Raw genomic sequence first — 15,297 nt, forward strand, 5'->3', positions numbered from 1 at the left:
TCCCACCTCAACCCTCCCTACAATCCCACCTCAACCCTCCCTACAATCCCACCTCAACCCTCCCTACAATCCCACCTCAACCCTCCCTACAATCCCACCTCAACCCTCCCTACAATCCCACCTCAACACTCCCTACAATCCCACCTCAACCCTCCCTACAATCCCACCTCAACACTCCCTACAATCCCACCTCAACCCTCCCTATAATCCCATCTCAACACTCCCTACAATCCCACCTCAACCCTCCCTATAATCCCACCTCAACCCTCCCTACAATCCGCCCTCAACACTCCCTATAATCCCACCTCAACCCTCCCTACAACCCCACCTCAACACTCCCTACAAACCCACCTCAACCCCCGAAGGAAAATACCGGTCCCTGAGGGTTCCGATCCAATGCCCTGCAGAAGCAGCTCTCACTCTAGAACCCATAGGGGGGAGGAGAAATGGATCAGATACCGAGAGTAAGAGACAGTTCTGCACATCAGAGTCACTCTTTGAAGTTCACCTGTGAATGATAAAGCCTTTCTAGCCCCTTTAAATACGTCAGTGACGTACAGTAACGTCACACAAAGGTGCACATGCATTATAAGTGAAGTAGAGGAAAGGATAAAAAGACAGTTTCATAACTGAAGGTACGGTTTTCCAGATCCACATCCATGTACAATCCATTTCTCCAATGCATATCAGCATCCAATATTATTAACATTCATTTCTAAAAAACATGCAAGATAAAATCACAAACATAATCCAAACCACAAAGGGGGCACAGGAAGTGAGGGAGCCCAGGAGACAGGTACCAGGAGACAGGTACCAGACAGGTACCAGGAGACAGGTACCAATGTTCTGGTCTCCAAACAAACCATTCAGGGTTCCACTCAGCACATTTGGACCTGAAATGGATTATATCTGGAACCTTTTAAGTAGATCTTTTAATCTACTGTTGCTAATGGTTCTACATACAGGTAGCACTCTTTTTGTGTACATTGTTGAAGCAATGTTATCAGTTGTTTTCAAAAAGTATGCAGCTGGTTTCTGCTCCCCCAAACCTCCAGTTCAATGATCTGTTTTGCTCTCCATCTGCTCTGTTATACTCTATGATTCCCTGCTGTTGGAATACAGCAAGCATTAACATATTGATGGAACTGAAACTTGACAATCACCCAAAAAGATTTGGCTTCCGATAAACAAATCTGATTTGGGTGAAGTCAAGGTTTCAGGAGATCAAGTTTCAAGACAGCTGCCATATTGCAAAGCATCACATCCATTTATTTTACAGTTAGCTGGGCTGTCACTTGTCAACTGAATACAAAAGGCTATATACAATGAACAATTAATATCTTCATTTACAGGAGTGATGACACTTTAATTGTGCATTAATGGATATGTCATAGTCAAAGATGATAAAATTACATTTTAATGTATAACAGCGCCATCTAGTGTCTATTAATGTGAATCAGTAATTTTATTTCTCCGTACTTATCATTACTGTGGATGCATGTTAAACACGTTCAAATTGAGGATAGACCGAAAGGAGATACATAATACGCCTCAGTGTCAATAGGCCTACATGGCACTGTGGAAAGAGAGAGAGAAAGAGGGAGAGAGCGGGAGAGAGAGAGAAGTGAGGGAGCTCGTTTCATTAGAGCTCCCTTCGGAGACCCCCCTCTCTCTCTCTCTTCCCACAGTGCCATGTAGGTCTGAGAGTATGCTATTTTGGCTATTTCCCCTATATTTTTCCGTTTCAGAAAGGCGGCAGCCTAAAGTAGCCTAATGTTTGAGCAACCTCTTAAAGCCAAAGGCCTCAGCTTGCTACAAGAATCACCAATGACAAATGAGTTCCCTGATTTTGAGATCATACCATATCTGTTCTACATAATGCGGCGAGGCAGCCTATGGATCAAAAACAACGTGTGGTTATATTTTGAGAGGCAACTAAACAAATTCCCATGCATGATTCACTGAAATGCATTAAGGACGGAGGGGGCATTGTCGCTGTGCCTCAATATTGGTATGCCTCATTTCAATGAGATGCAGGTGTCGTAACGAGCGCTGACAGTGGGCCGAAGATGTGCCGTTGCTCCACGTCATGGAGGGTAGCCTACACACGGGCACTGGACGGGCGAAGACGCATTCAGTGACCATTCAGGCTAGACTCGCGCGTCAGGCAACCATACATGTGGCTCGGTCGTATTCCGTTACTGGCGTCAAAAGCATGTAAGTAAGTTGGGCACGTGCATGCATGGAGCGGAGAGGTGACGCACACACGCGCGGTAAAAACCCATCGAACACCACATCTCTTGCATTAATTAGTTGAATTGTGAGAGGCCATAGTTGACTAAGCTACCAAAGCCATCAACTCGGAAGAGAGACGACGACTAATACTTCTTTAACTCTGAGGTAATCTATTTTTGTTGCATTTTAAAGTTCCACTTTTACGCTTGACATCTCCAAACACATGAAATGAAATTGATCGAGCGACGACGGTAAATAACAAGGCTGGCTACATTGGTCTATGATCGGTTGACTATCTACTGCCATTTGTCAGATAGCCTACACTTGCGGAATACAGACATGGTTAGTGAAGAGTTATGAAGAAAGGGAGCGACACTGCATATCTTTGCTGACAAAACGGCTACTTGTACCTCCGCAACTGAGAAACACAAGGAGGCTTTGAAAGCCACGGATCAGACCCGAGTGGCATATCAATCAGCGCCTCAGAGAGCGAGTCGTTAGGACATACCCGTGCCAAAGGACATTATCTAGGGGGAAAGGATGACACTTTTCCACGTAAAGAAAGGAGGATAGCAACAGTCACCACTACCACCAATGTGAGGTAAATCCCCCTCATTTTGCCGCGGGTGCGCACAAGCGAGCCTCAGAACCCGCATGATCATCGATTCACTGTTTGATTCTGTGCGTTGTCCGTGAAAAAGGGGAACAGCGGCAAAGGAAGAAGTAGCCTCAACAAGGAAAAATACGATTTCTAAGCATGACGACCGGAATATGGTACTTGTTCGTTTGGTCTGCGGCATTCCTCGCGGAGCTGCAGTGCGCCTCGCAAAGAACCACCACGGGGCTTGCGCTTCCTACCGCGGGTCACGGCAACAGCAGCGGGGATGCCATGGGCAAAAAAGACACGAACCAAACATATAATTCCAGACTGAAAAGGAAAAATCTCGCGGTGGATTTCGCTGTCCCTTCTCTTTTGAGGTATTACCTGGCGGAGTTTATAAAACGGCCACTCAACGGCGATTGTCAGACTTTTAATGGTTGCTACACGGTGCGCGCCAACTTGAGGATGCACTGCATACCATTACAAAAAATCATATCTACTTTTCTCGACCCAAAGTTGGCAGCAACCGATAGCACTATGGCGTACAAAGGCAATTCGTCTACTGCTGGACAGCTCCCCTCGCTTTTTACGCGGCCGCTGTCCAAAGTTCTGAATTTAGGCTTGACGAAAGCCAGTAGAAAATCGAATCAAGTCGTTGTAGAAATTGGGGAGGATATGGTCAGAACGGGATGCGGGGGCCTGGCTGTCTACGAAGAAGCACCTGTATTTTTCCTGGAAATGGACCTAACACGTATTTTGGAGTGGTGGTTAGGTGCTGAAGGGGGGCGTCTCAGAGTCCGCCTCATGCCCGAAAGGAAAGCTCAGGTACCCGGGACAGAGGACAAGTACACCGCTGCAATACGAGCGGCAGATCCCCGCCTCGTCCTTCAGATAGCATCCCGAGGTAAGATTTCAGCACCATCTCCTCTTCCTCCTACTCCTACTCCTCCTCTTCCTCCTACTCTCTCTCTCTCTCTCTCTCTCTCTCTCTCTCTCTCTCTCTCTCTCTCACGCACATACACGCACGCCCATACAAACAGAGATCCATCAATGGGTAACTGTAATTTCTTCAATTACTTGGGAAGTTGGTTTGTTAGCTGTTCTGTTTGGTGAAGTTTGTTTGATGTGCTGGATTTGGGCTTCATGGCTTCTTGCAAATGAATCTGATTGTACAGGTAAATTGTTTACGCATTGGTGGCACTGTAGTATAGATTTGAAATTGATGAATGCTTAGCCTACAACAGATTTGAGCCCTGAATCATTAAAATAAATTTGCTCTTTGAAAGATAGAAACGTGAATAAAAGCTACAATGGTTTGGTAGGGCTAGTACCCTCAGCAATGGCTGCTCTGCTGTATCTGTCCATTTAAAGAAATACAATCCACAGTATAAGGTCTCACATTATTTATTCTGCATGTGCAATGTACAGCAATCTCTCCATGTATACTGTATCTTTTCAGCAAGGAGGGTGTGTTATGGTTAAATAGTCAAGTTAGAAAAGCCCCAATCCAAATAATTGTCTCAGCGAATAGACACACTTACAGTACCAATAAAGTCATGGATTAGAGAAAACCAGCCTTTATTTTGATCACGCACAACTGAAGCCTTTATCTCCCTGGATGCTTGGTGTTCCATACTCAGGGGTGCTTCCCTGTTTCTTCAGTGCTGCATAATCAGCGTAATTGCTTAATCGCTTTGATGAGAGAGGCTGGCTTCGAAAATGCAATGGAACCTGTCAGATAAGCAAGACGAGCTGGCTTGGGCAAAGCCTGGCAGCACCCCACTCTTCCCATGGCATGGTTGGGTCTATTCCATACAGCCTTAGCTATCTTGCTTGAATATATTTTGTCTCTTGTGTTTATTAGAAAGCCAACCAAGCCAAACCAAACCACAGTCTTCCAGCCCCCCCTTACTTTGGTGTCTTGCCCCCTGAATTGATTGGAAGTCTCCTGATTGGCCTCATTTCTGTGACGTGCACATCTTACTATACCCCTAAGGGAGGTGCTGGTTATACGGTTGCAATATGATGAATGTAAGATTGTGGATGATGACTGATTATTTCAGTATTTCAGGACTCAAGGCTTAATCAAAGTGCATCGGAGGGAAGGCCCGTGGCAGTTCTGCCTCTAACAACACCTCCAGCAAGATTAACCAACTATTTCATCCAAAATCTATGCTCTAATTTGAAAGCCAATTTGATTTCTTTTTTCTTTGAAAGCCAATTCAATTTCTTTCTTTCTGTCCTGTCACATGTGATATGGTGATCATAGGACTATGCCTGCAGAGTTATATCTCAGTTAAAGGACAATGCTCGTTTTTGACAACCTGGACCTTATTTACGACATATTATAAGACGTTTGACTCACCGAGATCACTTTGGTGTAGTTCGGAGGCATGTAGAAGAAATTTAAAATCCAGCGCGAGCCAGTATATCCATGTAATGGCGGTGGTCGGGGCACTTAGAATGCAGTTTCTAAAAATCTATTTTCTGCCTCGAAACGGTTGTTTTCATCAATCTGTCTTGATGATCGCTAGTTGTGCTTACATAGAGCATAGGCCTGTTGTGGTTTTCACATGCCATGATCTTAAGAAACGTCTTTCGAAACGAAATAGCTTCCTCACTTGCTCCAGCACAGCGCACAATCGTTGCTCCAGCAAGCTGTGCGCATGGTTTATTTGCATCAAAGTTTAGTCTGAGGTCGCTGATTATTTTAGTAAGAGCAGTTTCAGTGCTGTGGTGTGTCCTAAAGCCTGATTGAAGTTCCTCCAGGATGTTATTGTCTTTGAGAAAGGAGTTTATTTGTACTGAGACTATCTTTTCAAGTATCTTACTAATGAATGGGAGGTTGGATATCAGCCTGTAGTTGTTCAGTGCATTAACATCTAGGCTGGGTTTCTTTAGTAGCTGTTTTGAAGGCATCTGGGAAGATGCCTGTTTGAAGAGACATGTTTATGATCTTCAGGGCATGATTTGAAACAATGTTGAACAGCAGCATAAAGAATTCTGTAGGTACAGGCTCACAACATGAGGTAGAGGAGTTACACTCAGGTACAATCTTACAAAGCTCTGGTAATGTGATACATGTTAATTTGCCCATGATTACATCTTTTTTCACAGGGTTTGCTGAGGTCGTCTGTGTTTATATCAGAGGTAATAGTGGCTCTAATTGATGTCTAATTGATGAACAGTGTGAGTTTTTCACATGTTGGTGCTGAGAGCTGTGGAGGAGGGGGGCAGTGGTGATTAACTGGTCTATAGTGGAGAATAATACTCTAGAGTTTCCAGCTCTGTAATAATCTTGGAAAAGTAATCCCTTCTTGCAAGGCGTGTTGCTTTGTCTTAGGCAGCCATGGTTTCTTTGTATATATTACAGTGAACTGTAGTTTTCCTCCATTTTCTTTCAGCTGCCCGACATTGCCTCTTAATTTCATTAACACTGCTATTATTCAACCATGGGGAGATTCTGCCAGCTGACCTCTTTTTATGCGTGGCTGTAAGCCAGCACATCTAGTATAGCGTTTGTCTGGTTATCACTCCCTCCATCCCTCCGTTGAATGTTGACCTGCATTTCTATGTTGGCACCACAAGAGGCAGTAGTCCCAGCACACCAAAATAAAGAAGGACACCAAAATCAACTTGTTGATCTCCACTGCACAAGTAGAGTAGCGGTGAAAGCAATTGACTCCCACATGGGAGATTGGGGTTCAAGGCCTCGGTGGGGATGACTTTATGGGGCTATACCCCAAACCTCCACACGTTCATCCTTTCACTCCAATCTTTTTATCCCTTACCGTTGTCCAGAAACAGAAGTTGAACCAATTTCAGCAAAATAGCTAACGTTACAGGAATCATCAGTGTAACTGCTTTAGCCAGTTATGGAAGCTGCTGCTAGTTGTTGTGAGCTCATGAGCTAACTGGCTATCCCGCTCTTATTGTGCTGGATTAGCATTGGAAGCATTGGAACTGATGTGTCCAGGCGACAACACCTATCTTAATATATCAGACATGAATGTCATTTCAATTCACAGTTATTTCAGTGGCATGACTAGCGTCCGTTCTACCAGTCCTGAACAGAAACAAGCCAGCCACGCACATAAGCCAGGCTGAACCTGGCCTGGTTAACATTTAGTGGAGCAATGGTATCTGAAGCAGTTGACAAGGTGCTGTGGAAGTTTTGGACCATCTCATTTAAAGAGCATCATAGCTGCATGGCTCAAATGATCTCATAATATTAGAGAACTGTGCTTCAGCCTTGCCTTGTCTAGGAATCCCTTTTGAACCAAGGTTTCTCTTTGGGTCTTTGTTAAGATTAGGTTGGTATCAAAAAATACACAGTGATGGTCAGAAAATTCTGAGCATTGATACATTATCAATGTTTAGCCCTGTTGTTATTACTAGGTCCAGAGTACTACCATGCTGATGAGTGGTTTCGTTTACATGTTGGGTAAGTTCAAAGCTGTCCAGTAGATTCAGAAGCTCCATGGTTTTGGGGTCATTCTTCTCATTAATATGAATGTTCAGGTCTCCATTCAATATTAATCTATCATATCTAGTGATACCAGTTGAAATCAGCTCTGAGAATTCCTGTAGAAATACTGATGAATATCTTGGTGGCCGATATAATGTTATGAGGAGCACTGATAATTCTGCTTTAAGCTTATGAGCAAGATATTCAAACGATGTAGTTTCACCTAGGTCAATGTCCTTACAAACAAACTGAGTAGAGAAAATGGCTGCAACCCCTCGTCCTTCCTGGTTTTGTCTGAATGACGGCCGAGCTACACCAAACCTTTTCACGCGCGTCTCGTGTGTGGAACTCGCGCGTGCGTACTTCGCGTTTGGAAAGATTCAATTGATGTCAACGATACCGGCTACACCGTGTGTTATAGTGATTTTATAACAGCTAGGGGGGTTTTATGTTTTCTAACAACGCCCCCTAGTTGTTATAAAATCACTATAACACACAGCCTCTCGTGGTTTATTGCTTAAATAATTAGCCTAACTCAGAGTACAAATGGAACCTAATAAGAACCACACTGGTCTAATATCTGTTAGACCCTCAAACTATCAACACACTACAACTCTGATAGACCCTCAAACTATCAACACACCACTCTGATAGACCCTCAAACTATCAACACACCACTCTGATAGACCCTCAAACTATCAACACACCACTCTGATAGACCCTCAAACTATCAACACACTACAACTCTGATAGACCCTCAAACTATCAACACACCACTCTGATAGACCCTCAAACTATCAACACACTACAACTCTGATAGACCCTCAAACTATCAACACACCACTCTGATAGACCCTCAAACTATCAACACACTACAACTCTGATAGACCCTCAAACTATCAACACACCACTCTGATAGACCCTCAAACTATCAACACACTACAACTCTGATAGACCCTCAAACTATCAACACACCACTCTGATAGACCCTCAAACTATCAACACACCACTCTGATAGACCCTCAAACTATCAACACACCACTCTGATAGACCCTCAAACTATCAACACACCACTCTGATAGACCCTCAAACTATCAACACACCACTCTGATAGACCCTCAAACTATCAACACACCACTCTGATAGACCCTCAAACTATCAACACACCACTCTGATAGACCCTCAAACTATCAACACACCACTCTGATAGACCCTCAAACTATCAACACACTACAACTCTGATAGACCCTCAAACTATCAACACACTACAACTCTGATAGACCCTCAAACTATCAACACACTACAACTCTGTTGATATGATGCTGCTGGTTGGGTTGCAGTTAGGATAGTCTGGTTTAACATCAAATTCTACTGGTGACTTCATACTGTAGATGCTGTACATACTGCTTATTTGAAAATGGACCTACCTAGGTGGAAAGCTGCAAACCCACATGGAAGTGAAGTGATACATCCCACGGGACTCTTGGTCTAATCAATAACCACTTGACATTTGGAGCTCGCATCAATCAGACTAATGAGGAAATCAATGATGGGTCAAAATGACATCAGTTCATTTATGTATTTCTATGATCAATGGACCCAGCATCACTCCCAGTCTGTCCCCAGAAAAGTTCACAGTCACTAATCAATGTTTTACATTGAGAAAGACACCTTTCTCTGTTAATTTGGCTTTTAGTCATTGAGTGTTAAAAAGAAGGCAACTCTTTAGAATAACTACCCATTATAAATAGTTGATTGTAGATTGTCCATTATTAGTTACAGTAACTGTTAGATCCATCCAAACTGTTAGTTAACAAGTTAGTAATGACATGTTAAACATTTGTTAATAGTCAATTAATTATCTACAACTATCCCTTAAGTATTAATAGATCATCAACAAACTGTTAGTTATTAATAGTTATTACATGTTTGTTAATAATTGGTTAATGATTTAAAACTATGACTTAAATAGTTAATAGATCATGAATAAGTGATTAGTAAACTACTAACCACTAAGTATTTGTTAATAGTTGATCTACCTACAGTTGGCCCCATCAGGCCTTCCATCAGTGAACCTAAATCTGAATCTAAACAAAAATTAATAAATGTTTAGAAGTAAGTAACAAATCATTATGTAAAGGTCAGTAAATATATTTGTTAAGATGTTGTCAATAGCTTATAGATTGGGACCTTATTCTAATGAGGAATAGTTGCAACTCATGAACATGGCATTATCAAATATATTAACTGAGCTTTAACAAATGAGCTGATAATAATTACTTACCAATTTAATAATATAAAATAACATTTGTAAACATTAGCAAATGAGGAATACTTGCAACGTCCCTATAAGGTCTATAAACTATTGACATGGTCTTAACAAATATATTTATGAACCTTTACATAGCCTAATGATAATTAACCAATTTTCAACAAACATTTAACACATCATTAATAACTCATTAACAGTTTGTGAATGATCTATTAACTATTAGTGTTACTGAAGTAATTGTAATCTATTTCTGAAATGTTTGGAATTTGACAATGGGACATCGCTTACAAATGTATGGCTCTGTTTATGGGCACCAGTATTGCTGTACGCTACTGTACCTGGCTTCAACAAGTAAGCACCTTGAGAGCTTTTGACATTTTGTGTGCTTGGAAAAGCAGTGTTGCTTGACGGACTTCAAATGAACCATAACAAAATAGTCAGTTGATGTAATTATAGTCATTCACAGTCAATATTGGTTTTTCAAAGCTGTATTGTGCCCATATAGGCTGGAATTTAAAATGATGCAGATTCAACATTCATCTATTCAGAGTTACAAATCAAGAAATAGGTGATTTACATTCTGTTGACTCGGAAGGATGGAAATAATTACATGTAAATGAGATGCCCCTTGAACCACGGTCAGTTTTTCTGTGATTCTCACATTAAGCCATGCTGACATTGCAATTGAATGGTCCATTCCTCTCAACAAAAAAACGAGAAATAACTAAATCATGTTGCTCCCTGGTGTTCCAAAAAAAAGAATAAAACATAACCTTTCATCCATTGATCATATTCATTGGCTGTGGCTCAGCACGGGAACTATTGGGAATTCTGGCCTAGGAACGATGCAAATGCATGTTGTTCCGCTCTTATAACCAGCCTTGCAGGGAAATACTGTGTTGTGAAGCAGAATGGAGAGATATGGACAGATGAACATCTAATGCATCTAATGATGTTTAATCACCCAGGCGGGCGCTTTCTACTTCTTGCTGTTTGTTGTTCAAAGAAAATTCAAGGTGACTTTGTTGTAGTTGGAGCACTTGGTGTGGCCAGTGTCTGCTTCCTCTCACTTCCCTGATGCTTTAGCTATTTATGTCACTGTTTGTTTTTTCAAAAACTCAATGGCTTTTTGTGATTAATGGCGATGTGGATGTGAGGCAGGGGCGGCAGGGTTTAGCTCAAAGCTAGTTTACGGAGAGGCATGGATGGGCTCCTCTTTTCATAGATGCTCCACTTCTGCCCTGCTTAGGGAATAGGGAATGTGCATGGTGGAATGTGAGGGAGTTGTGTGTGCGTCTGTGAGTGTGAGACAGAGACTGTGCAGGTTTGTCTATGCGGGCAGAAAGAGCCTGTGTGTGTGTTTGTGTGTGTGTGTGTGTGTGTGGGGGGGGGGGTTGTAGTTGGATGCCATGACACAAGCACAGACCTAGTTTTCCTATGTTCTGCCAAAGTGTGAGTAATGTGACATTTGCTGCATATCTTCTGGAGAGAGGAGTGTGCTTGTGCTTGGAAAGGAATCAGCATATATTCAAGATGAGGCTATATTGCATATTGCTACATTGCATCTTGTGTGAAAAGTTTTTCATTACTGCAATGATGAAGTTGCAGTACATCAAGCACTCTATACATGACAGCAAATACTAGTAAGGTTAAGGTAAGGCTTCTCATACAAGAATACAACTAGAAATGGTGCTCAGAGAGCACAGACCTCCACCCATGAACGCACCTGTGTGTGAGCAGGAAATGTTTGGTATTGCTGCATTCGTTAGGTCGAGAGCTTTATGCCAGTCCAAACCCTGTCTTTGGGACCTTCCAATGTCAAAATATGGCCATTTTAATTCGACCTATTGACAATTAATGAATTCTGCACCCCTCCACGAGTTTCATGACAATAAGTTTGATAGTCTAAAAAATTAATGGAGTTGAATGGCTGGCCATGTTTGGGCAGCTCGTGGACCCGACTGTGATTCGGATCTGCTCCAAAATTTAATGGGCTCTAAGTTGGACCATGCTACACGCTTCCACCGAGTTTCATGAAGATGGTTCTGGCAATTTGTGCATAATCCTGCTAACAATCAAACAAACAAACAAACCATCTAAGAAACGGCTCATGGGACCGCCCCATCTAAATCTGCAGCTTTATGACCTCATTTAGACCCTAAGCTTGCCCACACACCCTCGCCCCCCAAAAAAGAGGGAGGAGTGCTTTCAGACTCTTAATGTTCCCTTAATAGAATTGTCGAGGGAGACGGCATCATCATCACAGGACAAAAACCCACTTAACACCATGAAATGGCGAGTAGCTGCATTCTCCATCCACTAGGCGTACCTTACCTTCAGGACGGGCTGTATAGATCGGCCATCACTCCACCAGGGTCTTTGATTTGCGGAACACGTTGGTCAATAAACAGTGGAGTGGAGAGGTGGGGTGTTTTTTTTATTAGGGAGTGGAGAGGGGGAGGTGGGGGGGAGGTTTATGCCCAATATTAGAGATGCCGAAGTAGGTGAGTTATGGTAGCTAGGGGTTTCGGGCTTATCTGAACAGGGGGGTACCAATCGCAATGACCAATCGCATACCTTAGTATGGATATTTGGACACGGCCTTGCTCCAAGCTCCGTCCACTGCATTTTACACAAGAGGAGCAATATTATAGAAATATGAACTATACACAGTCGCTACTGCCAAAGACAGGAAGGAAAGATGGAAAAATACTGCCAACTGCCTACATTTTATCATTATCCTCATGAACATGAGTAGGCTAGATCATTGGGCTATGCCTATTTTTATGGCCTGTAAAGCAATTGTAGCCTATATCAATATATCTTATTCTTTCAGCTGCAACCCTGGGAGACTGGCAAGGGATACTTAAATAAAGCAAATGTAGCCTATAGTTTTAATAGTTTCAGGTTGGAGTAGACAATGTTATGTCTCTATACAGTACAAGAGGAACTAGAGATAAAACAGGCTATTAAGATGGAAAAAGTGAAGCTCTTTTCTCAAAAAAGTGGCCTATTTCAGTAGGCCTATAACGTCATTGATTGTCAGGCATTGGTGCTGTCACAATTCAATTTAAATGTAGCCAACTTCTCTTTGTTCCTAGGAAGTCTAAAAAGTCAACATTAAAGACTTGAAAATTTAATAAAAAAATTTTGTTTTTACTTGGTTCTCCGCATCACCTACAGCCTACACTAAACTGCAGGTAGGCAAATAAAACGCAAGCCAGTGCATATAGCCTACAATCTACGGTACTGTAAATGCACAAGGCAAAATATGGCTTTGTAAAATGTCTTAAAATAACCTCTCACTGTTCGCGCACTGCAGATTATTTTTTAATTCGCACACTGAAGTTCCATATAGAATCTTGACATCCATATACCTTTTTCCAAGTGAATTGATCAGTCAGCGGGCAGTGCTTCATACGTTTTACATTACATTACATTACAGTCATTTAGCAGACGCTTTTATCCAAAGCGACTAACAATAATTGCATTTAACGTAGGAAGAGCCAATGTACTACTACTTGCCAGAACTCACAAGTGCATTTTCTTTCTAAAACAAACAAGTGACTAAGAGCATAATCTAGTGCTGAAGGCAAAGTGCAAGAATCACAATCTAAAGTACAGTGCAATATAATATAATAAGTGCTTAGGTGGGAGGATTGTTGTAGTACTTCTTGAAGAGATGAGTTTTGAGCCTGCGACGAAAGATGGGCAGCGACTCTGCTGTCCTGACATCAGTGGGCAGCTCATTCCACCACTGCGGGGCCAGGACAGAGAAGAGCCGTGACCGTGTCGATCGACCGCAGTTTTGATCCATAATCTGGAACTTAACCTGCCCCGGAGCAGGTTAGCTCGGCAGCATAAATTACCATGGCGATATAGCATGCTGAAAAGTGAACCACCTTCATAGTACGGATAAACCAGGCTTGAACCTGAAGTTATCGCGCTAACCCCATAATCCTGTTTCATAGTACAGGGCCCTGGTGTTTATTTGTTTCAATATTTGTTTACTATCCATTTTAGTTGTTGCGGTGGGGAGAATTGATTAGTTTTAGATGGATATATTTGTTTACTTCTTGGTTTATTGTTTTATTGTTTTAATTACAGATTAATCAGCAGACATTGAAGACCCCCCTTTCACTAAAGCCACAATAAAATGTATGAGAGTATATCAGCAGATCAGGACAAACCCTCTTGTTCAATACATGCATCTAATTACCACAATCACAAGATGTCCTCTGTTATACACCAACCAAGTCACCCATTCATTAAATAAGCCATCTATCCAAACATTTCAACTGCTTTAAGCCTTCAATGACTAATTGATATGTGAGGTTTTTGAAATGAGAAGGTGAGTGTGTGTGTCCACTAGGGAGCACTGGGGTGCTTTGAGGCAGCTGGACACCTTCCTGCCATTGGTTGCTCCTGCTGGGACAGGAGATCTGGACCAGGCAACCACATCAGCAGTGCAACATGGGAGAATTCAACAGCACCGCTATTTTGTCCATTGCCAGCTGGATGACTTTGTGGGTGACCTTGCTTGCTTGCACTAAGTCCATGAAATCGGCCCCGGCCATGGTCCCAGCCCCCTCGAACCCCCCCCCCACACACACACACACTCCCTTCCCATCATATACTGTAGTCTGACCTTGCTGATTTTTCCTCTTGTACTAATGGGGAAAAGGGAAAGGAAGGACTTGTGTAACACGTTGGCAGTCTGACAGAGCGGAGAACACATTCATCCATTGGACAGTGTTGTCGTCGATCGCCATGAAGGATTTTGCGAATGTTAAATGTGCTGACCCCTGATGCGCTGGAGAGATATGTCTTTGTATCTTGCTGGGATTCGATCTGTTCTGGTCAGACTAGAACAGAGCGGACAGTTTGGCATACCTGCTGTTCTTAATAGAGCACAAAGCAGAATTCCAGCAGACACAGATGGGTGGAATAACCTGTGTTATTCAGTATAGAGATTATAGTAAAATACCGCTGTGAAAACTCAGATTTTTTATATGAAACTTCAGGCTTCAATTTTCAAATTCATGTATACAATATCATTGGTAACATAGTTGTTGGTGTTCTGTACTGTACAGTAACTAAAACTCATAATCATAACTATAACATTATAACTATTACAAACTATTACTTACTTACTTACTATAACATGACAACCATATGATGAACTGCTTCTTGCTGCCGTTGTCTTGACCAGGTCTCCTTTGTAAAATAGATCACATTTCAACAGAACTACCTGGTTAAATAAAGGTAAAAAGAAGAAGTCTGTGTAAAGTTGTTTTAAATTCCATAGTCAACATATTATCAGAAAAAAATAATCTCTATGACTATTTTCAATCAGAATGGCTAAAAGGACCATAAAATAAAAGTTATTCCCAACCATAGTGTGTTATTTTTAGGAGTGAGGGGATGTGTGTCTACAGATGGTCTAGCTTTGATTGACAGGTCCCCTCAGGGACCTAATCTCGCTCCATTCTCAGCCGGCTGTATCTTCTACTATGGACTGTTGTTTCAAATTGGCAGCTTCTCCTATTCTAAGGCCACAGTAGCTACTCACCAATGATTTCGAAGGCAGTTTTGCAGTTATAAATTCCCTTTAATCTTTTCTATATGTCTACAATGCTACAGTACAGCCAGCCCACCTACTCCTGGAGAGCCCCCACACTTAAGCAACCTATGCTGCTAAAAAGTAAATCACCCATGTAA

The 15,297-nt window shown here is 42.2% G+C and overlaps 1 protein-coding gene across 1 annotated transcript in view; it reads left to right on the forward strand.

Annotated features, from left to right (window-relative positions):
• Window positions 1-2,992: 2,992 nt before the first annotated feature.
• The window catches only part of alk (ALK receptor tyrosine kinase), a gene marked incomplete at both ends in the record, with an annotated part of 479,282 nt that continues 466,977 nt past the window's right edge, over window positions 2,993-15,297 (forward strand). Inside the window, one exon of the mRNA XM_084451093.1 lies at window positions 2,993-3,740. Coding sequence (XP_084307219.1) covers window positions 2,993-3,740 — 748 coding nt within the window. The remainder of the gene's footprint in view (window positions 3,741-15,297) is intronic.

The sequence above is a fragment of the Borostomias antarcticus genome (assembly GCF_949987555.1).
Source record: "Borostomias antarcticus genome assembly, chromosome: 16".
In the NCBI taxonomy this organism is placed as follows: Eukaryota; Metazoa; Chordata; class Actinopteri; order Stomiiformes; family Stomiidae; genus Borostomias; species Borostomias antarcticus.